This window comes from Grammomys surdaster, unplaced genomic scaffold (assembly GCF_004785775.1).
Source record: "Grammomys surdaster isolate TR1022 unplaced genomic scaffold, NIH_TR_1.0 279, whole genome shotgun sequence".
In the NCBI taxonomy this organism is placed as follows: domain Eukaryota; kingdom Metazoa; phylum Chordata; class Mammalia; order Rodentia; family Muridae; genus Grammomys; species Grammomys surdaster.
This window is the reverse complement of record NW_021604720.1, coordinates 11,476,061-11,502,093: the sequence shown is the minus strand read 5'-3', so window position 1 is coordinate 11,502,093 and position 26,033 is coordinate 11,476,061. Positions and strand designations below refer to the sequence as shown.

General features: G+C 50.6%; 1 protein-coding gene across 1 annotated transcript in view; it reads left to right on the top strand.

Moving 5' to 3' along the window:
• The first annotated feature begins 1,919 nt into the window (after positions 1-1,919).
• Ccdc88c (coiled-coil domain containing 88C) overlaps positions 1,920-26,033 on the top strand; it is a 118,930-nt gene continuing 94,816 nt past the window's right edge. The window contains exons 1-3 of the mRNA XM_028777249.1: positions 1,920-2,019; positions 2,469-2,569; positions 8,085-8,193. Of these exons, the coding sequence (XP_028633082.1) occupies positions 1,960-2,019; positions 2,469-2,569; positions 8,085-8,193 (270 nt within the window). The 5' untranslated portion in view covers positions 1,920-1,959. The remainder of the gene's footprint in view (positions 2,020-2,468; positions 2,570-8,084; positions 8,194-26,033) is intronic.

The window sequence follows — 26,033 nt, the reverse complement described above, 5'->3', positions numbered from 1 at the left end:
ACTTCCAACTTACCTAGAAATCCTTGAGCAGGGAAAACAATTCCCAAGACTTGCAAACCCCATTGTTTGAAACCTTTCTAACGATAACTGGGTCACCTCTGGAGTTCACTGCACAGCTGACCACAGGGAAGAGGAAACTGGAGTAAATCTTTCCTATCCAGCTGAAGAGGTCTAGTCAAGGAATGGTGGTGACCACCAATGATCACAGGCAACCTCGGATATGGAATAACTAACTGCATTTCTGTGTCACCTGACAGGACCTTAAATTGTGTCTAAAACTAGAAGGTGGAGTGACTTCTCTAAAACATTAATCATACATAATGTTTCATTGACATTGCTATGAAAAGTTCCCAGGGTGACTATGTAAGGAATGTTGGCAGTCCCAGGAGAAATTATCCCCACATTAGAATGAAATGTCTCACGACAGTCAGAGATCATTTGTTCAACGCAGTTGTTCGTATGAAATAATATGCTTATTAAATAGCTAGAAGGACTTGTCTTTTTAACAAATTAGGTTGGTACAGAAAAGCGTAACAAACCCATAAAGGCACTCCTTACTCTTCCAAACAGGGTAGTCTAGGCTACCCACCCACTCCATGCAGTCATCAACCTCATTATGTAGTTGAGGCTAGCCTGGAACTCAAGGCCCTCCTGGTTCGGCCCCACCAAATTCTGAGATTACGGGAACCAGGACTGACTGCCATGGTCTGAGGCAGGATGTCATTGAGCCCTGGCTACCTCTGAAGTCGTTATGTAGCCAAGGATAACTTGAAGATCCTTTTGCTTCCATCTTCCCAGTACTGGGATTATAGAGCTGTACCATCATTCCCACCCCCATTTTTTTGGTTAGATTTATTAATTTTACTTTTTATGAGTGTGAGTGTTCCGCCTTTATCAATGTCTGGCGTCCTCAGAGGCCTTGGAACTCAACTTAAAGATAGTTGTGAACCATCCTGTGGGTAAACAAGCCCAGGTCCTCTGGAAATAGCAGCAGGTGCTCTTCATTGCAGAAGCCCTCGATCCCTTCATTTGTTACCCTAATTTCCACACTTCTTGGAACCTTGCCAGTATACTAGGGGGGCAACAGTATTAACAGGCTTTCCAGCCAAGCAGAACTGTAATACCACATGTCATCAGCAGATGTCGCAGCCCTAATACGTGACGAAGCCACGCTGCAAAATTACTAGCCAAAGGGCAGCCATTGAGTACCTGGTGTGTTCGCGCTAAGCGTGTGACAGGGGCCTCGGGTTAACACTGCCACGCCACAGTGAGGATTTAACTCCCCAGTCATATAGCGTCCATGCAACAACCGCCCAGCTCCGGGAGCGAAGAAGTTATTATCAAGGAAAGGGTGAGAAAGTGGGGCTGCAGGCCTCCTAGCACACAGCCCCGCCAGCAGGGGGCACGGCGTCCATCGTGCGCGGGGACCCAGCCTGAAAGCTGCCGCTGCGCACTGCGGCCCGGACTGGCTCTCCGCCACGGTGTGCTATGGTGGATGGAGGGTAGAGCCACAGCAGGGGCGCACACGCGCGGGGCCAGCACGGCGGCATCCTGAAGGCACTTCTGGAAGGGAAATGGGCAGAGCGGATGCACCGGTGCGCATCCCCGCAGCCTGAGGATAACACCGAGCCTCTTCCTCCCGGGCCCAGGTCTGCGCGCGCAGGCTGCACCTGCCCGCGCACTCGGGCCGCCACGTGCTGTGGCCCCGCCCCGTCCCCGCTCCCCCACGCGCTCCCCGCCCCGTGCGGCTCCGCTCCGCTAGGCTGCGCAGGGCACACCGGGCGACCGAGGAGGGACCGCGTCGCCTCTCCCTCCCCTTCGTCGCCCCCACCCTCTCCTCTCGCTCTCCCCGGGCGGGCGGGGCCGCAGCCGCGCACCGTGGGCTCGCGCCCCGCCTTTGTCTCCCGCGCCCGCCGCCGGCTGCCAGAGCCGCTTTGTGCGGCGCGGCCGCGGCTCAGCATGGACGTGACGGTGTCGCAGCTCGTTGAGCTGTTCCTGCAGAGCCCGCTGGTGACCTGGGTGAGCGCTCGGAGCGACACCGGGGACCGGGAGGCTCCGTGTCGGGTGGGCGTCCCGGGGCTTCCCACTCGGGAGCGCGCACCTGTTCCCGGCGGCCGTGGGGGGCGGGGAACGGGGGGCTTGTCCCTCCTGAAGCCCGGGGACCGGCGGTGGGGACGCCGAAAGGGAACGCGGACCCGCGGGCAGAGCGTGCTGCTTTCCAGCGCATCTGAGACGTGAGGGATTTGTTTTGTTGAAAAGTCCCTTTTATTTATTTCTGTATTTTCCTCGCGCTCTGGGACGCTGGAGAAAAGTAGCCAGAAGTTTTCCTCCTGTCCGGAGTCTGTTGCCTGGCGCGGGAAAGGACAGCGGCTCGGGAAGAGCCTGCGAAGAGTACCGCGGTGGTGGGTGACCTCCCTGGCCTGCCTTGTCCCCCAGCATCAGGCCAACATGCTTTTGCTTCCCCGCAGGTGAAAACTTTTGGCCCGTTTGGAAGCGGCCACCAGGACAACTTGACTCTGTACATGGATTTAGTGGACGGCATCTTTTTGAACCAGATCATGTTGCAAATGTAAGTTGCCTCTTCGGGGAAGATGCTTTAGGAAGCCTAAGATTGTAGTGTGAATGCCGGGTGGCCAGGGAGGGATTCCGTTCAGGTGGGCCGTTGGACTCCCCCTAGCACCTTACACGGGTTAAGGAAATTTGCAGTTGACTCATTTGCAAACTCAAGGACTTGGTGGTAGTCTGAGCCCTGACATCAAAAGTCCCTTTTCTTTTTTGGAGGGACACTGTAAAGAGGGTCTGGTTACAGGAAATGTCCGCTGGGTCAGGGGCATCGCGGTGTGAACTCAAAAGTTTCACTGTGGCTTGGGAACTGAGCTTCTGACTCTTCCCTTCCCAATTGTTGGGCCAGATGCAGTCGTTAAACCTCCTTGTGTCAACTGGGTTCAGAAGGCACACAGGCAGCCATGCTGTGTTTGGACTGCTTGCTTGGGCTTAAACAGGGTCTCGTAGATAGTAGATATTACTTGTCGGCTGTGCCTCTGACCACATCCGTTGTGGAGTTCTGCAGAGTCTGTGTCTGTCTGACATCTTACCACCACTTAGGTGTTGGCTCCTATAGTCTGTGTTTGACTTAGAGGCTTCGGGGATCATATTGGAAGTGAGTGGCAGTGTGACTCACAGGCACTTGGAACAAAATAAAACTAGATCAGCCTTTACATGTACCCACTCAGCTGGGACTGATGGGGAGGTGTTACACTTAGTAATCCATTAGCTAATGAAATACAGCTCGGATCTGTAGCTGGGGGTGGGGGCTGGTAGGGGGTGGTTTCCCATTTAGATGACTCCATTTGTTTTCATAGGGCATTTGATTCACGGTGGTGGAAACCGTGTCTTTTTTTTTTTTTAATTCTTCCAATCTCACTGGTCTTCAGCGTTCGACCATCTTCTAAAGAGACATTTGCTGTTGGCTTTGGCAGGGCTTCTCAAAGGACTGATGGGAATGAGTTTTTCTGAGGCTGCCTCTGAGCAGGCTTGGGGTCTGGGCACGTTCCTGCCACCCAGTTCTGTCATGTCCCAACGGCTGGGCTGGGTTCCGTTGGTGTAAGGACCATCCAGGCCATCCCTGTAAAGCTCGAGGCTGCTTAATTAAAAAACACAGCAGTGTCCTTCAGTCTTCCACTTAGCTACACACAGGCACAGGGGAGAACAAAAGCCCGGGACCGAGTCTCTTTCTTCCCTGACCTTTGGAATGCCTGAAGCCTTTACCGATTGCCTGTAAATCAGGGAAAGCCTGTTGGACTTTCCTGAAAAATGCCAGCTCATCACTTATTTGCATTTGGCCCTGGCTAAATTCTGTCGGAGGGTTGGCTGCTTCCCCTCCCTGACAGATTTCAGACTTACTTTTCCTTCTGTGATATGTGAGTGTGTTCATTCTGGAAGAAGGACCTGGTTAGGTGTGCAGCAGTCCTGGGACAGCCACAGAGACAGTAAGTGGCTTTCCTGTACCAGGAAACAGAGGCAGGAGTGGGCACAGGACCTGCCAGTCATAATTTTCTGCTTCTAGGGATTCATAACTTGGCGGCGCCAGGTAACAGGCATCAGAATGTGTTTGCCTCCGGAAGTGGGTGGGGCTTGACCTCCAAACGGGCTGTGGAATGACTCCCTGGAATGCATTTTCCCCAGCTCTGGGCTGTGACTTACGGTGCACACATTTTACCCCTTGTAAAAGTAACCTGGATAAGATACAAATAGGGGCACCTGTACTTTTCTGGTATTTACCTGTAGTGTCTAGGGTCCTGGGTTCCATACCTGCCACCTCAAAAGGTGGGTAACTGAAAGCACCTTGGTGGTGCACAATATTCCCAACACTTGAAAGGTGGAGGGTCAGGAGATCAAGGACAGTCTCAGCTACATAGCAAGTTCAAGGCCAGCCTGGGCTATGTGAGACCTAAAAAAAAAAAAAAGTAAAAAAGAACCCTGACCGAGTGTTGAGCATCCTAAGTGGTCAGAGTAGGCTTGGACCTGAGGTCATCTTCCCACAAGCATTGTGACAATGGGGCTTGGACCTGAGGTCGTCTTCCCACAAGCATTGCGACACTGGGGCTTCTGTAGGTGCCTCATCTTAAAAGTGGGAAGTTAAGTTCTGCCCTAAAGAAGTGGCCCTGGAGATTAAGTGAGATGATTTGCTAGCACCTAGCTTCGTACTGGATAGGAATGGGTGTTGGGGTCGTTCACATACACAGGGTGCTGGGTTTCTTCAGTCTACTTAAAAAAAAATCTGCATGTGAAGTCAGAGGGCAGCTTGTAGGAGTCGGTTCTCTCCTTCCTCTGTGTGGTTCCTGGAGATAGAACTCAGATTTAGTGGCAAGTGCCTTGACTTGCTGAGCCATCTCACTGGCCCTTCTGCAGTCTTACCTACTTCCCTCTGTGTTCCTGGTGAAGTGTAGGCTGAGTCTAAGGTCTAGGCTAACACTTGACTTTCCTTCAGCTGGGCCTTAGTCTCCCTTTCTGCCCAGTGGAGCAGTGTTAGCCTGAGGATAAGGTGAGTGATAGCGGGTGTTACCTCCTTCCTGGGCTGGGTGCCTGGAGACTGCTGCTGGACTATTTTTGATCAGTTCTCTCCAGGTGGGAGGTGGTGGCCTTTGGATATGGCAGAGCAGGGTGGCGGACTGAGGTGGGGTAGGGCTGAGATAAGAGGCTGTTACCTAATACTTCAGAGCCTTCTCAAGGCTGGCTGTGGTCACATGACTGCACCTGGCCATTGTCTCTGGCAACCCGAGAAGGCTGGGTAGTAGTCTCTTGGCCCTGGCCTCTGCTGACATCAGGCTCACCTGGAAGCAGGAAAGCCCTGGTGGGCTCAGCTTTCAAGGGAGGCCCAGGGCTAGGGCTAGGATGAGAGAGAGAGAGAGAGAGAGAGAGAGAGAGAGAGAGAGAGAGAGAGAGAGAGAGAGAGTGTGTGTGTGTGTGTGTGTGTGTGTGTGTGAGTCTGCCGAGTAGTCTGGATTACTGGCTCTTTTCTTCTTGTCTGTGAGGACTGGAAGCTTTGCTTGCTTCCTGCAGGGATCGCTCCCAGCACTCAGTTTCTGCGACACTGGGTAGATTGCTCTCCTCCGGAGCCTCGGTTTCCTGGTCTGTACATGAGGAGAGGACTAAGCAAGATGGTGGACATTAATGTCTGAGTGAGGCAGGGCTGGGTCACGTGTGTCTCTGTATAATCATGGTGCGTGCATCTGTACTCGTGAGAGGAGCCTCTGGGTTAGGGGCTCTGTCCGATGACTTGTGCCCCGTTAGGCAAGAGGCAAATTCCCCTCAGCCTGTGGCTTATTCAGACTCTTGTGACCCCTAGGCCTCTGATCCTCATTTCTAGCAGCCGGGGTGTGGGGCATTGAATGGGTAGACATGAGCTTTGCCTTCCTTAAGCAGTGCTAAAACTTTCGGTTTAATTCCTAATAAGCGCTCTTCACCCCGAGAGACTTATTAACTGAGGGAATACTAATGATCATGATAATTAGTCTAATTAGTCATAAACTAAACTAATGTCAGGTTCTTTTCTAGTGTTCCTTCAATTAGCTGTTTCTTTCCATGCCCGGGGAGAACAAAAGCAGATATGACTTGCACATCCCAGGCCCTGGGTATGTGCGGACCCTTTGCCAATGGGTGTCTGTCTGTGGTGCATACTGACGTTGTGGGTACCTGATACTCCTGAAGTGGCCCCTCTGGTGAAGATGAAATCTAGAGGCAGCAGGTGTGGCTGCATTAGTAAGATGGTTGCCTAGTATTCTCAAAGCCCTGGGTTCAATCCCTGGCATTGCACATAGCAAGTGTGGTGATACACTCTTGGGATCCTGGTAGGAAATAGAGGCAGGAAGATCAGAAGTTCAAGGTCATCCTCGGTTGTTTAGTAAGTTTGAGGCAGCCTGGGCTACATAAAACTCTGTCTCAAAGGAAGAAAAGAAACCCAGGATTAAAAAAACAGTTGGGTGTCCTAACACCTGCAATTCCAGTAATTTATTTTAAAAGTTGCGGTATGAGGAGTACTGTAAGTTGAAGGCTAGCTGGGCCACATAATGAAAATCTGTCTCAGAAGTAAAAAGAAGAAAGAAAAAAAGAAAAAGAAGAGGTTGGGGATGTAGCCCGGAGGTGAGTGCTTGTCAGGCATCTGGGGCCCAGGTTCCTTCCCTCCCTTCCCCAAAACAAGAGCGGCAAATCAGGAAAGCCTGCAGCTTCCTTCAGATTCGTGTGTTAAGCTTCGGTCCTGTGAAACTGCTGCTCTGCCCGCAGCTGGTCCCTTAATGTGACCCCTTTCTTGGTCATGCTAGAAAGGCTTCTGTGGCTAAACGCCTTTACAGTTGAAATGCAGAATGCCGCCTCTTTGCTAAGTTAATTTCGAGAGTGTTCTTGGCCTTTATTTCCTTGGTAACAAAGGATCCTAGAAGAAACAAGTAAAAACGGTTTCGACCGACTCCATCATGCAGTGGGGACAGTGTTGTCACCTGATGTGTCTGTGTGAGGTGACTGTGAAGTCGGGGGCTGTGGGAAGAAGGTTCAGACGCTTAGGGCACTGTGTGGAGCCTCCAGAGTATATGTCAAATATTTACTCAGAGGTTGACTGTTAAACAGCTCGCGTCACAAAAGAGCCTTGTGCTTCCAGTGGCTTTTGAAATGTTTCAAGGTGTGGGTCTTTTCCTTCTCTTTCTCCGCCTTCTGTTAATGTGGCCTTGAGTGAGCCAAAGAGCCCCAAGATTCATTTCTGTGGCTCCCCATCAGCTCCGAGTAGGCTCTGTGCCTTCATCATCACAGGGCCTTTGATAGATGAAACCAGGACGAGGGGCTTTGAGTTCCCTGCCTTTATTCTTGGTGGTGCCTCGGGAGCGGGTGGCATGGAGCCCTTTGCTGTGAAAAGCAGAGCTCCCCTCCCCACTTTGCTCTTCTTGGCAGCCGTTTCCCACACTGAGGATTTGGGGGAACTGTCCTGCATGTAGATGAACCAAGCTGTGCTTGGCTTGAGCTGACTTCTAGTTCCTTTACCCGATTTCTCTCGAGGTTGGAAAGTGATGCCTGGGGCTTTCCTACACTCAGCTTCTCTTATGCAGTGCGACGGTACACCAGTCATATCCTAGACCTGGACATCCGCTTGTCAAGACACTGCTGCATCCCTGGAGTGTAGATCATGAGCAGGACTCACCTAATTCCAGATGGCAGGGAGACCTGTACTGAGCAGAACATGATTCTGAAGATCACAAAACCTACCAGGGCCCCTGTTTTGTATTTTTGTTTCTTTCCTTTTTTAAAAAAGATCTATTTATTTAATACATATACATATACATATATATGCGTGTTTTGTCTACCTGTACGCTTGCACACCAGGAAAAGGGTATCCCATGGGATGACAGTTGCCGACGGTTCTGACTGCCATGTGGGTGCTGGGGATGGAACCCAGGACCCTCAGCAGAGAAGCTGGTGCTCTTAACTGCTGAGCCGAGGGGATAACGAGGCTCATGAAATTGAACACTGGCCCTCTGCTGGGGAAGGACACGTAGTGAATGCCCTGGGGTGTGACTTTTTACTGTTTCTTCCTCTAGAGACCCCAGGCCCAGCAATCAGCGCATCAACAAGCATGTCAACAATGATGTCAACCTGCGTATCCAAAACCTGAGTATCCTGGTGAGAAACATCAAGACCTACTACCAGGTGAGGCTGCTTTGCTGGCCCAGGGAGGGCTTCCTACAGGTCTGTGATGGGGCCTCTCGAGTAGGTTTCTACATGTGTGCACAGAGGTCCCTCAAGTGGGTATACAGAGGGCTCTTGAGTGAGTTCCCATGTGTTTGCAGTGAGACCCCCTTGAATGGGTTTCCACAAGAAGCCAGAGTAAGTGGTAGCCCTCTGTGAGGTGTCAGTTCAGAGCGGGAGGGGGCTTGCATTGTTGATTGGTTCCTTCTGAATGCCATGAGGGCTGGAGGCCCTTGGTTCACAGCCTGTTCTCTGTGTTTTACTTGGGGACTCTCTGAAAAACGGGCATGATCTGTGCCTCTGGCTTAGTGGCTCTTGTGCAAAAGCCACTCAAAAGCAGAGGGAGAAAAGGAGCCACAAGAAGGCTACAGGGGCCAAGAATGGAAGCATTGTGTTTCTAGGCCAGCAGGAATCTGGGTTTAAGGAGTGAAGGAGCCACTTAACGATGCTCAATGTGTTTGACCAGATGTGTGGTGGAGTCAGCATTGCTGACACTCTGAGAGTATTGGTGAGCTCTGGGGCCTTTGCAGATGTGGTGAGGTCTCTGCTGACCTGATTCTCCCCTGTCAGCTGAGGCTCCCCTCGGCCTCGGATGCTGCCTTGAGTCAGCTGAGAGACCACTGGCTGTGGCTTGGGCCTGCCCTGGGTCCAGGCCCTGCCTGGCACTGTGCATGTTGCAGGACCCTTGCCTTCTCTGCAGTCTGGATTTGAAATGGGTTGAGAGGGTAGAAACGAGTAGTGTCTTGGGTATTCTGTCATGATTACGTCTGTCCTCCCATCAGGGGGGTACAAGTGTTCACGCACTGTAAAAGTGTGCATGACTGTGGTACATGCGCAGACATACCTGTACGCATGCACCCCCACGCACGAGAACACACATACAAGTGTACCACATACCCATCATATGCAAAACCGAAAGAATGGGGCTGGAGGTTAGCTCATTTGGTAAAATACTTGACGTGCAAGCCTGAAGATCTGAGTTTGATCCCCACATCCTATGTTTTAAAAAAATCCAAACATTGGCCATGGGCACTTATAATCCCAGAACTGGGGCGACAGAGATGGGTGGGTCCTTAGGACTCACTGGCAGCCAGCCAGCCTAGCCTAATTGGTGAGCCTTAGATCCCAGATCGAAACCCTGTCTCAACTAAGTCTATGGCCACTGAAGAACAACACCTGAGGTTGACCTTTGGCCCCAAAATGTACACACACGTGACTATTCAGAGCATGGTTGTGGCTCCGTGAGATTCGAGTTTAGCTTCTAGAGACTCTAACAGTCCCGTCTCTGTAGTTGCAGGTGTTTAAGGAAGGGGCCAGGGGCGCAGGGAGATGGCCAGGGCAGGGAGATGCCTGAGAGCTCTAGGAGACGGTTCATTCTCTGAGCTAAGGGGAGCTACCCGTGGTTCTGGGTGCACTGTGAGCTGGGGCATTTCAGCCAGTGCCTCTTTTTGTCAGCTGGTCAGGGGTAGTGGTGCGCCCTGTGAACTTTGCATCTGAGGTGAGAAGCCTGGGGGGACGGCGCTGGCTAACAGCAGGCTGCTGTCTGCAGGTGCCATTTGTAACAGGCAGGTACTCTGCCTTGTACCAGGGGAAACAGGTGGTGCCAAGCATTCAGGAGACAAGACCCCTACCCAGTCTATGGAGCCGGGCGGTGGTGGTGCACGCCTTTAATCCCAGCACTTGGGAGGCAGAGACAGTCGGATTTCTGAGTTCGAGGCCAGCCTGGTCTACAGAGTGAGTCTCAGGACAGCCAGGGATACACAGAAAAGCCCCATCTGGGGGAGAAACAAACAAACCTCAAAACAGAAGAAAACAAAAACATACAGAGTGGAGCAGCACAGTTACTGGGAAGGTGACCTAGGTCTCAAAGCTGGTGTGACTCACCTTTCACTGGCAGCTCTAGGTCCTTGAAAACACTGTGTTTGTGTCCCCAAAGGCCCAGTGGGTCCCCTGCTGCCAGTGATTAGTGAGAGACCAGGTCTGAGCTGGAGACAGTGTGCCACTGAGAGGTGTTTGCTGCTGAGTTCCAAATGGGAAACTGTCTCACAGAGGAGGAACGGGGTGACCTCTAAGGACATGGGGTGGGAAGGGGACCTCCGTGTTCTTGTCATCTTCCACTCTCTTAGCTCTTTGAGAGTGGAGATGGCACTGGTCACTGTCTAGCTCCAGGTAAGCAAAGCAAAGCGTACATGAGCACTTGCTGGGAGCAACCGTCACTGTCCCTTCATCTTGCCAGTTTGCAAAGAGCTTGCAGGATGTGTGCAGTAGTGGTTGGCAGGTTACCTGTACACAGCGTTCTGTCTAGTCTTCCTGGTTTCTGGGGAATAGAAATTCAGTTCTTACGTTAGAAGAACACTTGGCCTGTAGAAACAGCTTGAGAAACTAGGGCCATGAAGGCAGGCAGCACTCAGCCCTCCTCCATGGCCCTTCTCAGTGTTTCCTGCCTGTTGTTGGGTGAATGGGTTTTGTTATGGGCGTGCCATAAGTATAACTGTACATCCTGCCCTTGCCCCTTCTAATGTAGCACTGTAGCTTATTCTTGAGGGTATTCAATGGGCATTCTCCCAAGGAACCTCTACCTAGCTTCCCTGTTGGAAAGTAGCCCAGAAAATGGGATGAAAATGACCCTCATGCCATTCCTGGCCAGGCACAGTGGAGTACGCGTGTGATCTCAGTGCTAGAGAGGCAGCAACCCTGGGCTGGAGAGCTTGGGCCAGCTTGAGCTGTACGGCCAGTTTGAGGACAGCATAGGCCTCACAGTAAGACTGTCTTACAAAACCAGCCAAGAAGCAGCTCTTGCACCTTCCTTTGTCTGAGGTGGCCATGAGGGAGAGGGGTCACCCCAGTGGTGGGGGAAAGGGTGCTTTTTTTGAAAATACCTTTTAAAAGTGTTATTTACATGTATGGGTGTTTTGCCTGTCCTGTGTGTATGACTAGGCATCACGTGTGTGCCTGGTGCTGCAGAGGAAGGGAAGTTACAGAGCATTGTGAGTTGTTATTTGGGTGCTGGGCATCAAACTGGGGTCCTCTGCAAGAGTGAATGCTCCTAATGGCTGTGCTGTCCCAAGCTCCATGCTCTTGAAGGGCTGCTAGGCAGTCATACTGACAGAGCTACATTTCCAGTCACACGCATCTGTGTAACCTTTCACCTCTACAAGCGATAGGTGCCCAGCCTGCCAGCCCTTTGCCACTTGTGTTAGATAAGCATGTGACAGGTTTGGCAAATGGGTTGAAAAAGTGAATGGTTTGAAGCATGAGATACTTTTTCATGTGTACCACTGTACCTGTGGGTCAGAGGACAGCTTGTGAGAGCCAGTTCTCTCCTCCGACCATGTGGGAACTTGACAGCCATTACCCACAAAGCCATCTTGCTGGCTGGAATGAAAACACTTTGTCAAAAGTAGGACCAGAGGCTGGGCGGTGGTGTCGTACACCTTTAATCCCAGCACTTGGGAGGCAGAGGCAGGCGGATTTCTGAGTTCGAGGCCAGCCTGGTCTACAGAGTGAGTTCTAGGACAGCCTGGGCTATAAGAGAAAACCTGTCTTGAAAAAAAAAAAAGTAGGACCAGAGTCAGTACACACCTGTAATCTCAGCACTTGAGATGGAACCAGGGAGAGCAAGCCTGGGACCATCCTTCGCTACATAGACAGCTCAGGGATAGCCTGGGCTATATGAGACTTGGTCTTAAAAAAAGAATAGAAGTAGACACTCCGAATCGATGATGGCCGCAGCGTGCTCATCTCAGCTCTGTGTTGTGTGCCTCAGAGAGTGCCAAACGGTGTTTCCTTAGCCTGCTGGTGATGCTGGTGGTGCTGGTGGTGGGGTTCGGGGGGGGGGGTGGGTAGAGAAATTGAGGCTCACACAAGAGCTTGCTTCATGAATAACACATTACATTGGCTTTGCAGAGAAATTACCTTCCCACTGCTGACTTGAAAGACTGAAGAGTGTGCTTGTCCTCTTGATCGGCTGGTTCGCATCTACAGCCGAGGAATTTAAAGATAATGTTTTTGACCTGGAAAATGTTTCCTTACTCTAGGTTAGGAAATGAGAAAGGAATTTAGTTCACCCGTCATCCCCACCTGGAGATCCCTGCTGTCAACATTTTGCTCCTTAATTCCCTATGCCTCTAGGCAACCTATTTGTTCTTTTTATCATTTAAGGTGGGCCTAGTTGTTTCCCTGGCGTTTAAACATTCATGTGTTTGAATATCCGCGTCTGTGTGGTGTTTTATTTGGCTCTGCTGACATTGATACTTCCCATATCCCTGGTTTTGAGTTATGAACAATACCACCTTGAACATACATGGTACATAAATGTTCAGCAAATAACGTTTTTTCGTTTCCTCAGGGTAAATTCCTGGCAGAGTTGTTGGGTCAAAGGTCGTGAATACTGTGTGTGTGTGTGTGTGTGTGTGTGTGTGTGTGTGTGTGTGTGTGTGCGTGTGTGTGTGTGTGTGTGTGTCTCGGAGGGCGAGGTGTTTGTTCCTTAGTGCTACAACTACCCTATTTATAGGTCAGTCCTTTTTTCCTGGTGAATTGCTGTTTTGTGCCTTGCCCAGCCGTAGTGGCTGCTGCCCTGTTTGAAGACACAGCATTCTGCGTTGGCTGCTGAGCACTGGAGGTGTCTTGTGTCCTTACCCCAGCCCAAAGCTCTGGGGGTTATGTCTGTGTGCTTCCTCACTTGGCAAAAGCTGGTGCCTCTCGAGTGTCAGGGTGGACTCCCTCTCTCATGTGGAGCCCACTGAAGGCAGTTTGGGGATGGTGGAGGAGGGGAGAGATTGTAGGGTCCAAGACAGCAGGATTGGCTCTGTCCCTTGTGGTCGGTTGGAGCCTTTGTTTATTCGTGGGATTCGGTGTGAATGCTGGCAGTTAGCTTAAAGCTCAGAGCATCTGGGGAAATGAGTGGAGGACAGCCTTCTGAACAGGCCACTCCTTTCCTCTTCCTGTCCCCTGTTCCCTCACGGGTGTATGCAGAGTGATGAAATGCAAGACAGGAAGCCCTGGTGGCCTAGAGGAGGGTGTGGCTGGGTGTGGGATGGGGGTGGAGGGGTGGGGGCATACCCATTCTTTGCTGTGTGTTTCCCATGATTCTGAAGTCTGTTGATTATATCTGAGATATTTTGGGAAGGGGATCAGGTCAAACTGTCATTGCAGCTTGTCACAAGACATGGTAGTGTCTCCGAATACAGGTCCAGAAAAGATGAAGACCCTGACTGACATCTCTTTCTAGGGTTTGGCAACTTAGCTTGCACCTGTGTCTTCAGGAAGCCAACTAGTGGAGGGGAATCCTGGGAGGCACCTGAATGGTGGGTCTGAAGCAGGCTGGAGACTATGGATTAGGAACGGGGTGAGGGTGGGGCTTCTGGAGATGAAGCACTTGGAGTATCAAGCTAGTGAACATGGACTTTCATTCTACTGGATTTTTTTACGTATTTTTTGTTTTATTAGAGATCAAAGCTAGGACCTTGTGGTAGGCAAGCATTCTATACCTGAGTTGCGCCAGTGCGCGCTCTCTCTCTCTCTCTCTCTCTCTCTCTCCTCTCTCTCTCTTTCTCTTTTTTTCTCTCTCTTTCTCTCTCTCTCTCTTTCTCTCCTCCTGAAAGTGAAAGGCTGTAGTTTTTTTTTTCTTTTTATTTTAGAAAGGAAAATAACTTAGCTGAAAGTCAGGCACCTCTGTGGAGAATGAATGATGTGTTGGCCCTGGTAGGAAGCAGAGTTGGGAGCTGGTCATACGGCCTACATCTGACCAAGGTCAGAAAACAAGGTGATTTGGGGGACTTGGTAGTAGTAGACGCACCAGCCTGAGGAGAAGTGAGGGTCTCTGATTGGCTGTCACCTCTGGAGCCTGTGGTTACGCATAACATGAGGAGCCAGTGTGGAGAGCAGGCCAGCTTGGGTTTGGATTCGTCTGGCAGGTGGTCTGGGGTCCACAGAGCAGTCCTGCTGGGAATCACAGGATATTCTGGGTGATTCCACAGTCACATGTCAGCTTTATAGGCAGTGCAGCCTTCCAGGTGGTAGTAAGCCCAGGATCAGAGTGTGAGAAGAATAAGCAGGGCTCCCCAGTGTGGAGACAGGGAACCTCAAGGCACAGCAGAAGCAAAAGGAGAGGAGTGGTCAACAGAGAGCAGAATCACTAGGGACCGAGCCAGCCCAGACTCAGCCTGTGGACTTCCTCAGCTGTGGGCTTGCTTCACAACCCAGCTCCACTGAGATTCCAGGCTGAAGAAAGCCATGGTCTGCAGGGATCTGTTCCCTCTCAGCCTTGTGGGCACGGGGAGCTAACTGCTGGAGGCCGTAGCACTCAGGGCCACTGCAATCCCTTTTCTACATCTGACTCCCAGGTATGTGTTTTCTCTCCCCAGCCTGCCAGGCCCTATGTTGTTGGCTAGGGGTGGGGGTTATTGGAACCCTGGCCCTGGTGACTTGCCACATTCTCAAACCTCTGGGGAGGCAGGATGGGTGGTCACCTGCTTCTATTCTCTCTCCCCCTTAGCTCCTCCTTCTTCTCTCACCTTTGTTATCACCTCAGACATCAGAAGGCCTGTTGAATACCAACAGGAATGTTGGGGCGGAGCCCAGAGAGGAATCAAAAGGCTGAGACAGAGCAGAAGAGGGAGCTTAGTCCTGGGACCAAAACTTGGCTGTCCTGTTCTTCATTATAGCCACATCCTCAAGAGGAAGAAGATACTGGCCCCACTTTACAGATTAAGAAACTGAGACTTAGGAGGAAACTTCGGGCCCAGGAAGCATGTTTTCCTTAGTTGTTGGCTGCTCAGAGAAACTTGTTTCTCAAAGCCAAGCTTCTGGAGTCTGTGGGGACGTGACTTGCTCTGGGTAGATCAGCATGGGTACAGCTGGATGCTAAGCTGGGGGCTGGATCAGATTGGGATATTGTTACCCAGAATGTCCTGAAAGGACTGCCCCCTGTTTTTGTGTCAGCCTGGAGCCCCAGAAGTAGGGACTGGTTTGCTTGAGACACCTCTGAAACCAGCATTTCCGGGGTTGGGCAGAGGGAGCAGCTGGCTGGTCCCCTCACCCACAGAGCAGCAGGAAGTCAAGATGCAGGGCTAATTGCTGCTGGTGGGAGGGGTGAAAGGTGGGTCTGAGGTAATTAGCAGAGTTGGGATTCTGCCAGGGGCATTGGAGGCTTACGTCGAGTTAGAGGGAGCTCGCTTGAATGAGTGTGAACACGTGTGTGTTAATATGAGTGAGTATGCACGTGTCTGTCTACATGCATGTAAATATTGTATGCAGGTGTAAATATGTGTGTGTGTGCGTACACTTGAGTCTGGGATGTTCTGTGGGCTCTTCCTCTTGGCCTTGAGTCCAAATCTTGAATAGCCAGGTTTTTTTTTCCAAATATCCCTGGACCAGTGTGCTGGCCTGTTCTACTGGTCCTCTGCTCCCAGGTGTGGAGAATGCCACCAGCCCTGTGGTGGAGGTCTGTTCTGTCCACCCCTGTGCTCAGGGGCTCAGGACTCACTCTCCAGTCTTCAAACCAAAGGCCTGCACCTCTCCTTCCTCTGCCTGGCCTTCCTGTCCAGAGTCTCTAATGCCCTCTTTCACCATATCAAGGTGTGTTTTTCCACCGTGGCTCAGGCTTCTGAGGAATTGTGTTTGTCCCTCGTTTGTGGTGTGTGCACAGACCAGGTTGGGAAGACCATAAGAGGTCTGAATTCCTGCTGCCTACAAAATTGCAGCTAACACCATACACACTACACCTTCCAACGCCTAGGGTCCCTGAGTCTCTGGTCCGTGGTGCTCATTGTTCAGTGCTGGCCGCTCAGCGGGATGAGAATCAATTCCGTGCTGGAGTGAATGGAAGTTTAGCGATTTATTCAGAGGCGGTTTCCTGCACAGAAGAGGTAGGAACCGGTTTCTCTTGTGACCAGATAGAAGAAATGGAGTTCTTAAAATTTTAAAACGAGGAGGGGTGTTCTCCTATTTCTTTGAGGCGGCTTGTCAATGCCAAGGTCAGCGTGTTTGATGTTGTAACTGGTTTATCAGATGAAACCTGACAAGAACTTGCCCAGACAAGCTTTCTTGCTCCCTAAAAGCTGGCTGCCTGGTACACAGCCAGGCTAATAACAGTTTTTGCTGTTCAACTCTTCCCTTTGGAAAGACAGTTGTTTTTTTGTTTTTTTTCCCTTGTGACTTTGCCAAGGCATTCAGAACCCTGGCCTTTCCCAGATAATTTCAGTCCCATGTTTCTAGTAAGAGGAGCCAGGATTATAAGGAAATGAATGCACAGGGCACACTCCACCCCAGCTTCTGAGTTTATAGGTAATCATTTGGGGTGTAGGCATTTTGAGGAAGTAATTAGACAGTGTGATAGTGTGTACGTCACAGCAGTCTAATGGCTTGAGATCAAGTTGTCGGCAGACAACAGATGGATGGGCATCACTCTGGATGTTGGGGTTCTCTGAAAACAGAGTTTCTGCAGAGAGCAGACCCCTGTCATTCTCATGAGCTACTAGTCTGGGCCTGGAAGAATGTCATCAGGTCTCTGACTGGAGAGCACTGGGTGGTAGCCTCTCTAGGTACTGGTAGGCTGTGAAAGCGAAACCAGCAGCTGGAGGACAAACGGGAGGGCAGCCATGATGGGGAGTTTCATTAGAGCATCAGCTTGGGCCCTTTAACTCATATCTGGATCTAGGACCCCATGTGACCCCATTCGTAGCGACTGTAGCTTCATCTGTATAATGAGACAGTTGCCTTATGTGCTGTTGGGAGGCATAACACAATGACCTGAGTTTGTGGGGTCTGTGAACAGAAACAGCATAGCTCCCGCTCCAGGCTGGCTTTGTTGGGTGAGAGCTTGTGTTCTGTAAGTGAGGGGACAGGGCACGTGCAGACGGAGAATGTAGGAGTCAGGAGACACAAATCCATACAGAAGAGTAAACAGAGTTGTTGCAGACCTCTGTCGAAGCCAAGGGTGACCTGCTCAGCTCCTCTCCCTGAGTTCCTGCCTATCTGGAAAGAGGGGTGATTGGCGGTGCCTACTGAGGAGGGTGGTGGTGGGGGGGGTTAAAAGGGCTTAGTGCTGGGGTTGTGCTGCACCATGGATCTGATCACTGGGCTGGGCTGCCCGGTGGTCTGGTAGAGGTATGGTAGACAGACAGGCAGCACTTCATCTCTTATGAGTAGATCAAAGGACCTTCCAAGGGCAGTCTGCTCTGACTTGTGTGTGTGTGTGTGTGTGTGTGTGTGTGTGTGTGTGTGTGTGTGCACGCGCGCGCACATGCATGTCTCTTCCCCTGCTGGCCCTTCTCTCTGATCTATGCTTTCTGGGTACATGTGGAGTGCCGAGTGGTTTCCACACTTTCTCACTGAAGGAAGCTGCCCAATTTTGTCTGACACTAACAATGAAACTCTAAAAGCAGACACTGAGTCCTTTTATGTTAGTCTGTCTGTCACCACACCCACGTGGAAACAAGGCTACCTTCCATGTGTGTTAGTGACATGAGCAAAGTAAGTTTCCACCAGATGAAGTAAATAATTTAGGTAAAATCATTCATGGAGCTGGTGGGGTGGCTTGCTCTGGAGCTTCATAGGGATCCTGGCTTACCACAACAACCCTGCAAAGCCCCTGACCTGCTACCCTCTCTAGGTTGTTAACTACTTGGTGGGCTAGGGCCTGGTACAGGGCAGGCTTAGACCCTGGCTACACAGAGGTAACTGTCTGAGGCTCAGTGCTGAGGGCCCCGGAGTCTAAAGGTCCCCCACTGTTTTCTCTCTGGCCTGTAGGCTTTTCATGTACTGTTTGCTTTGTTGATGGAAATGCCACGTGTCATATGTACTAAGCGCCTCAAGCTCTGGGGGATAAAAATAAAATTGATCGTTTTCAACTTGGTGTAGTCAGTTTGACTCCCCCGAGCCTTCTAAGGTTTAAGCTTAATGAATGACCTTAAGTCAAAAATAACAACAACAACAAAACAAAAAAACCTTCCTTTCAAACCTACAGGCTCACCTCCCGCTCTTGCTTCAGGTCAGTAGCTGCGGGCAGTGAAATGGAGAGTGTAGCTCCTGAGAGAACTGAGAGGCTGCTTTGGCACTTTCTCTAAATTGTCTTGCAGCCCTTGCCTTGGGAGGGAAAAAAAATGGGTGACATGAATTTTATGGATGGAGCTTGAAGAGTGGCATTTCGTGGATGGTAATGGACTGAGTCATCATGGGACGTGGGTGTCCCAAGCTTGAGGTGTCAGGGGGCGGACGGTTTCTGGTGATTCTGGCCTGCTCCCCTGACCTTATGGGGTAGAATGTCCACACTTCCCTAGGAGACTGGCTTGGTGCTGAGTTACCCAGAAGAGTTAGCGCTGCCCCTTCCTCTCCTGTCCTACCTTTGTTTCTTGGGAAGCCACGTGACAGGCCCTTTGATCTTCTCCTTCTAAACTTGCTGGTGTTTAATTGAGAGGGAACATTTGCTCAGGTTGCCTCTGGCTGGGCAGCACCTTGAGGGGGCCCGAGGAAGTACCTTCCTTATCAGCCAGGAGTTTGACAGCAGGTGGCTGGATTTGCCTGCCCTCCTCTCCTGGCTCAGCCTCTGTAGACTTCCCTATTGCCATGGCAGCCAGCAGAAATCCCCGCTGCTGGACTCCAAGCCCTTTCCTTTTCTGTCCAGTGAGGTAACTTCTGGCCTCAGCTCCCTGGATTTGGCCAGTTCAGGGACAGGTTTACTTAACTGGATTCTGTTGTCCAGCTGATGTCTGGTGAGCAGGGCTGTTTTTTTATGACCAGCTCCTGTCCGTGTTGTCTCTCTTGCCCATGGTTGTTCCCCTTGGCCTCCTCTGGAAGGCCACACATGCTCCTGAACCAGCTCATTGGTTTTTGTTATCACCGTCATCTCATGTCCCTTCTCCCACATGCTGTCTCCGTGTCCCAAGGGCAGGAACTCTGGTGCCAGCTGCCACCCTCAGACTTGCCACAGCTCTGCTTGATTCTGGTGACTGAGGCTTTCCTAAAGGTAGCCCAGCGGCTCCAGCAGTTTCCTGCCCTCCCCCAGGAGCCCAGAGCCAGGTGAGAGGTGGGCTCAGATGGAGTGGTTCCACTTTTGTCTGGATTGAAACTCAGAGCCTCATTATCCACAGAGGTTCAAAAGGTGGGCTAAGGTGATTTCTCAAGTCAGAGCCTCGTGACAGGCCTTTTGATCTCTTCCTTCTAAACTTGCTGTTTTTAACTGAATGTAATTAGAAATGTGACAAGTGAATCGTCCCTGTCTCTTTTTGTTGTGACTGATTGAGGTTCCTGCCCGGCTCCATCCTCGGATGAGAGGTCCAGGTCAGGACCTCTGTCCTCCACACTCACAGTTCACAGCCTTCCCTACTTCCAGGATTAGTGGTTGGGATTTGTGGGACTGTGGGAAGAAGAAACAACCTGATGCCAACGTTTATAGGTCTTCTAAGTCCCTGGATCTCCTTGACCATCTCCTGGGTCCACCAGGCACTAGGTGTCTAAACCACCAGGCACTAGGTTGTCCGGAATAGCATCAACCGGAGGAGCTTTTATCTAGTGGCCGTGGAGGAGGCTGGCGCCTTAGGAAGCCCCCCAGCTCGGAGTCAGGAGTTAAGAGAGTGAAGTTCTGAGATGGTTTGAAATCCAAGTACATGTTCAGGGTTAAAGAGTTTAGAAGGCACTGAGGGGTAATGAAGCTTTGAAATTCCTGAGGGAGCCAGAGCTTCAAAAAAAGAGAAGAGAAAGGTGTATAGTTTTCCAGAAAATTCAGGTGCCTGGTGTTGATGATGGAGAGTTTTGGGTGCTGTGGTGTGATCTTTGTGTGTCTTTCTTGTTCTTTGTTGATATGACGTGAAAGTCTTGTGGAAGACTGCCTGGTTTTGGAAGTCATTAGTTCTTAAGCACAGAGCCCAGGGAGTTACTGTTTAGTTCTGCAAGATGAAAGAGTTGTGGAGACGGAGGGCAGGATGGTAGCACAGCGGCCCGTGTAATGAATGCCGCTGAACCGTATGCCCGAAGCAGCCAAGTGCTGTTTGATGTTAAGTATATTTTACTGCAACTCTGAAACAAAAAGCAAAGAACCCACGCCTCCCTTTTTTTTTTCTTCGAGGGAGGGGCAGGCAGCAAGATGGGTAAACTGTGAGGATGTGAAACCAGAGCTGAGTGTTCTGTGCTTCAGGACACATGGCCATCTAGAGAATAGGCAGGGTGGCTTCTGAAGCTTCTAGAATGTTCTAAATCTTGACCTCTGTGTCAGGTGCTTGGCGTTGATGATGGAGAGTTTTGGGTGCTGTGGTGTAGATCTTTGTGTGTCTGTTTTGTTCTTTGTTGATATGACGTGAAAGTTTTATTTTGTTTGAAGCAGAGTCTCTACAGTGTAGCCTTGGCTGACGTACACCTCACTATTGTAGACCAGTACGGCCTAGAAGTCACAGAGGCATGTATGTCTCGCCTTCTACAATGTGCATTCTTGTCGTAAAGATGAGGAAATGGGAGTTTAGAGAAACCAAGGATCCTGTAAGTTGTGAGGTCTAGAATATAAAACGGTAAGTGGCCAAGCCAGAGAACAACTTTCCTGTCCTTCTGGGGCCTTGAACTCTGTGCTCCCTTGTTCTCAAGGAAGTGGACTTGTTGCAATCCTCTCTCTGGCCTTGCAGTCCTGACTGGATGTAAAGTGAGACCAGTGGCTGGCATCTTGGATGGCTTGTCAGGAGAATGTGGCAGATTGGCCTTGGCTTTGTCTCTTTGTCCAGCAGTACTGGTTTGGAATAACCAGTTGGCAAATCCTGCACCACCACTGTGCTGCCAGTACATTCTATAGTGCTAACATCAGGGGCCACAGACAAGACTATTTGTAACCAATAGAATCTTCTTCCCCTCCCAGTTCTGAAGGCTAGCAAGTCTCAAGTCTAAGAGGCAGCACCTGGCCATACCCTCATTTTGTGCCTTGAGGTGGCAGAAGGAGGGGGGGAGAGAAGGGGAGGGATCACCTCTAGATAATGAGGGAGACTTGTGATAAAGCCTTTATCAGTTCTTGAGAGCAGGGCCCTGGGGCCTAATCACCTCTCAAACGCTGTTGCCTTGGGGATCAAGTTTTCACACACTGAACTTCAGAGGACCCTCCTCAAACCTGCAGCAGCAGCATGTCTGCTGCAGGCTCAGTTTAAGAAGTGTGAAAGCAGCCTGGGTGTGTGTGTGTGCACACCTTTAATCCTAGCACTTGGGAGGCAGAGGGAGGCGGATTTCTGAGTTCAAGGCCAGCCAGGGCTACACAGAGAAACCCTGTCCCGAAACAAACAAACAAAAAAACAAACAAACAAAAAAAAGAAGTGTGAAAGCACCGGAGGCCATCTTGAGTCGCCCTCATCCAGCACACTGTAGGCTGTAAGGTGTTACACTGAGGAGCTGTGTCCATCACTGATGAAGAGGCCACGGGCGTAAACGGGGAGGGTAGGCTGGTGTGCAACTTGTGACTGTGTGCCGGATAATTTTGGAAGGCATGAGTGGGCTTGCAGTGAAAATGTTTGTGATGGCGATCATAAGGGCCCTGACCTTCAGAGAAGATAAATAACCATAGTTGGTTGAATTCGTTCATTTTTGTTGCTGTGCTAAGACACCACGGCGAGGGCAACTTAAAGAAGCAAGGGTTCACGTAGGCTCACAGTTCCAGAGGGGTAAGGGCCCATCATGGTGGGGCAGGCATGGCGGCAGGGACAGGAAGCAGAGAGAAATCCTCTTTTTAACCACATTCAGGAAGTAGAGAGAGCAAAAGTGGGCCAAAGCTATAAACTCTCCAGACCAGGGGGAAGTATTTCCTCCTTCCTCCTAAGGGATGTCTAACCTCTCCAAACAATGCCATCAGCCAGGGACCAGGTGTCAAATGCTTGAACCTGTGAGACACTTTTCTCATTCAGACTACTGCACTGCTTAGGCAGCTCAGCCAGCCTCTCCCTCCTTCCTTTCCTTCTTTATTCTCTGTCAGCTTAGGGCTTTCTCTGCATTGAGACAATCTTAAGTCCCTGAGATGTCCCTGTAACATCCCTATAAATCCTACTTATCATCATCATCATCATTGCTATCTTCGTGTGTGTGTGTGTGTGTGTGTGTGTGTGTGTGTGTGTGCGCGCGCGCACATGCATGCACAGTATGTATATGGGTGCTTGTGTCATGCATGCCTGTGGAGATTGGAGGACAACTTTGTGGAATCTAGTCTTTCCTTCGTATATTACATGAGTTCCAGCTGTAAACTGAAGTCGCCAGACGAGGGCCTTTACCCACCTAGCCATCTTGCTGACTCAGTAGAGGTCTTTTTAGAAATTCATGTTTGCACAGAACTGGAATTAACCTGGCAGAGGCTGAAGTGTCCCTCCCGACTTGAGGCCTTGGATCTGATCTTGGACTTGCTATCAGACAAGAAAGGAGTGGCATCCCCTGAAGGTGGGTGAGGCTAGAGGCCAAGAGGAAGGTGGAGCAGAGGTTGTGCTAAGTCTGTTCCCTTTTGTCTTGAGAGAATGGAAGGAGGGTGGGTTGGGTCATGGTTTCCCTCAACCCCAGTTCTCTTGGCGATTAGCTACTGAGCCTGGGGGCCTCTGCCCAGCTTTCCTTAAGGAGAACAAGTTTGATCCCATTGCGGGTGTGACTTGGGAACCTTGGCTTTATCTGGCCCCACCTAGTACTGCTGTGGGGCTGAGAGGAATCAGGAAGCCTGTGCTTTGTTTCTGGCCTTCTGTTTTCTATCACTTCAGTCATAATGAAAGGAGAGAAGCCGTACCTGCTACTCATCCTCATCTGCCTCAGCACATTAAAGCGGGTCTCACTTCGCTGTCTGGCTAAGGCTGTGGCCCGTCCCTGGGAATCTCTGCCTTCCCTGCGGCAGCTGAGGGCTATTAATATCCGGGGAACTCCTTTTGATGGATCCCCAAGGGAGGGGCTAACAGCTTGCTCCCCCCAGTGTATGTCTGAGTCATGGTTCACTGTTGGAACAGATCTATCTTTATTTGGTGGAAATGGCATGTGTCTGAGGGTTTCAATCCTTTTTTAGTCATTTTTAGTGTTCCACACAGGCTGACAGCTTGCCATGTGCGTTTCTTGTTTATTTATCGCTTTGGGCTCCTACCGTGAACTGTTGAGTTAAGCAGCAGGCGTTTACTCTCTGCTCTGATCTATGCTGTGCTTCTCACCCGCGTTACACAAGAGGAGTGTGGCTCAGCCATCATCCAGAGCTCTGCAGCCAAGCATAACCATAGCTTAAGACATACCTGAGCTCAGAGGCCAGGGTCAGTGTCAAGGGCATCCCAGAGCTACAGGTTCCAGCTCGGCCCTCTTAATTTATATAGGTAAGGGTTGTCTGAGAGCACATGAATGAGTTAATAATTCAGCCAGGGATAGGGATGTAACTCGGTGATGGACCGCTTACCTCACGTATTTGAAGGCTTGTGTTGGATTTCCGGCACATGCGTGCATGCAAAGTGGAAGAGCGGCGCTTAGCCATGGCTCCACATAGCAGGGTTGACAGAAGTCTGGCTGTGTGTGTGTCATCCGTTGGCTGGAACTCACTTGAGTACCCCATTTCTCTCCCACTTCCTGACTGAAAACAGTTGGGATATTAACACATGTCCTAGTGTTTCTGAGACTGTCGTAGTTGTTTACCAGCTGACTGTTAGAGCTTGAAAGGATAATAGATGTGCAGCTTAGTGGTGGGTTGCTTTCATAGAGTGAGCGCTGGGTTCAGTCTCTAGCACTGTCCACTCGTACAGGACAGATGCCATTAGCGCACACCTAGAATCCCAGCCTTCAGGAGGTGAGGCAGGAGGTCCGGGAGTTCAAGGCCGTCCTTGACTACGTGCAACACTATCTCAACAAAACAAAGACACACAAGCTTGTAAAAGAGACTTCAGTGACCCAGTGTGGTAGTGCCTGCTTCCTGCTTCCCTGAAGGATTCTTGGGAATGCCATCCCCCAATGAGAGACCAGCTAGCTAGCTGACCCGATGATCTGGGATACCGGCATTGCTTGAGACTTGGATCTACATAGTTCTCTTCGCAGGATTTTGGTGAGCAGTGAAGGCCCAGAACAGCGATGCTTCTAAGCCGCTCCCGTTTAGCACACGGGACAACATAGCAATGGGCCGTCTGTGGTTATGCTCCACCTCTTGGAGATCTGAAGACAGCAGCCGCTGAGTCCAGACTTTATAACTCAACTCCAGTCCCTCAGGTTGCTTCCCTCCTTGCCTTGTTTTCTTTCCAGGCATCAGCCTGGAACCTTCATGAAGCTGCATACATCTCTGTGGAAAGTCCCGAGGGCGGTTGCTGCTTAGCTTTGGTTTCTGTGGACTTTTAGCCTAAGGAAGGCAGATGTGACTTGTTGCCTGGAGCCTCTACCAAGGCAGACTCTGTAGTGTGCATCTGACTAGAAATGTGGGGCTCGAGGAAGAACTTTGGGGGTTGTAGCCCTCAGTGGTGCTTTCCTGAGTTCAGTTATCTCTGATTATATAGTTCAGAGTAGGTTCTGCCAAAGCCACCTGGCCTGCGACAGCTCCAGGCATCCTCTGGGCTGGTTTGCAGGACTTGCATGGACTGCACGCTGTCTCTAGATACCACATCCAGGAGCACGTGGAGGTATTAAAGTTGGGGCTGTACACCCTCAAACCTGCTTAAGCTGGGTGACAGACAGGTCTCTGGGAGTTTGTCTTAGGTGAGCAGGCTTGGATACTATCTGGTATAATCATGCTCAGTTCTAAGCCTCAACCAAGGGACCTGGTTCCAAAGTGTCAGGGTCTAATTGGGTCTTTTCTGTGTTAGGCATTTTCAAAGCATAACCCCCTGCTTTGCCCCGATACTCCCCTCTGCCCCCATTACTACTCACTGTTGGTTGATTCTCCAGTATCTCCTCTGTTGCCATGCACCCAGCCAGCCTAGAGGTCCTAACTTCAGAATCTGAGCTGATAGACAGTAACATAACTCAAGCCAAGAAAGCCCCACCAGCCGCTGCGGAGTTGATGCTGCACGTTCCACAGAGGAGTCGGCAGGAGTTGATGTAGCTTTGCAGGTTTGACTCTCAGTATTCAAAACCCGGCCTTTCACATTCCTTCTCCAGCATCATTGTCATTCTTTGCGCCTCGGTTTCCTTACTTACAGGATGAGACAGTAGATTGGGCTAAGGATATGTGGGTCAGTCTAGTTAAAACACGTAGAATGCTGTCACTTTGTCCATATGGCAGTCGCCACTGCCTCTGTTGATCTGAGGATGCTCAGAGGTGGTGCAGACACGAGTTCTGGCTGCCATAGTTGACTTCAGTACTTGAGATAGGTATAGACTGGCTTATAACTGCTGACAGCAGAGCCCTGGGGTTGTCCCAGGCATGAAAAGGAAGTATGCTGACCCATAGAGAAAGGATGTTCCTTCCCACTTGAACAATTGCATTGTGGGAAAGTCTGAAGTGTGCTAGTAACAAAACACACACGTACACTATGGGGGTTTGAGTGATAATGTCACACATAGTCTTAGACATTTGAATACTTGGTCCCTGGTTGATGGCACTGTTTGGGTAGGTTTAGGGGGCATGGCCTTCCTAGAGGAAGTATGTCACTGGGGGCAAGCTCTGAAAACGTAAAGACTCAGGCCATTTCTAGTTGGCTCTCTCTGTTCCATGTTTGTGGCTCACGACGTGAGAGTCCATAGCTTCCTGCTACAGCTACCATGCTTACTACTTGCTACCGTGCTTTCTCCTCTCCATGATAGACTCTTACCACTCTGAAAGTTGCACTGAACGTGATGTCTTAGCACAGCAACAGAAGAGTAACACACACACACACACACACACACACACACACACACACACACACACA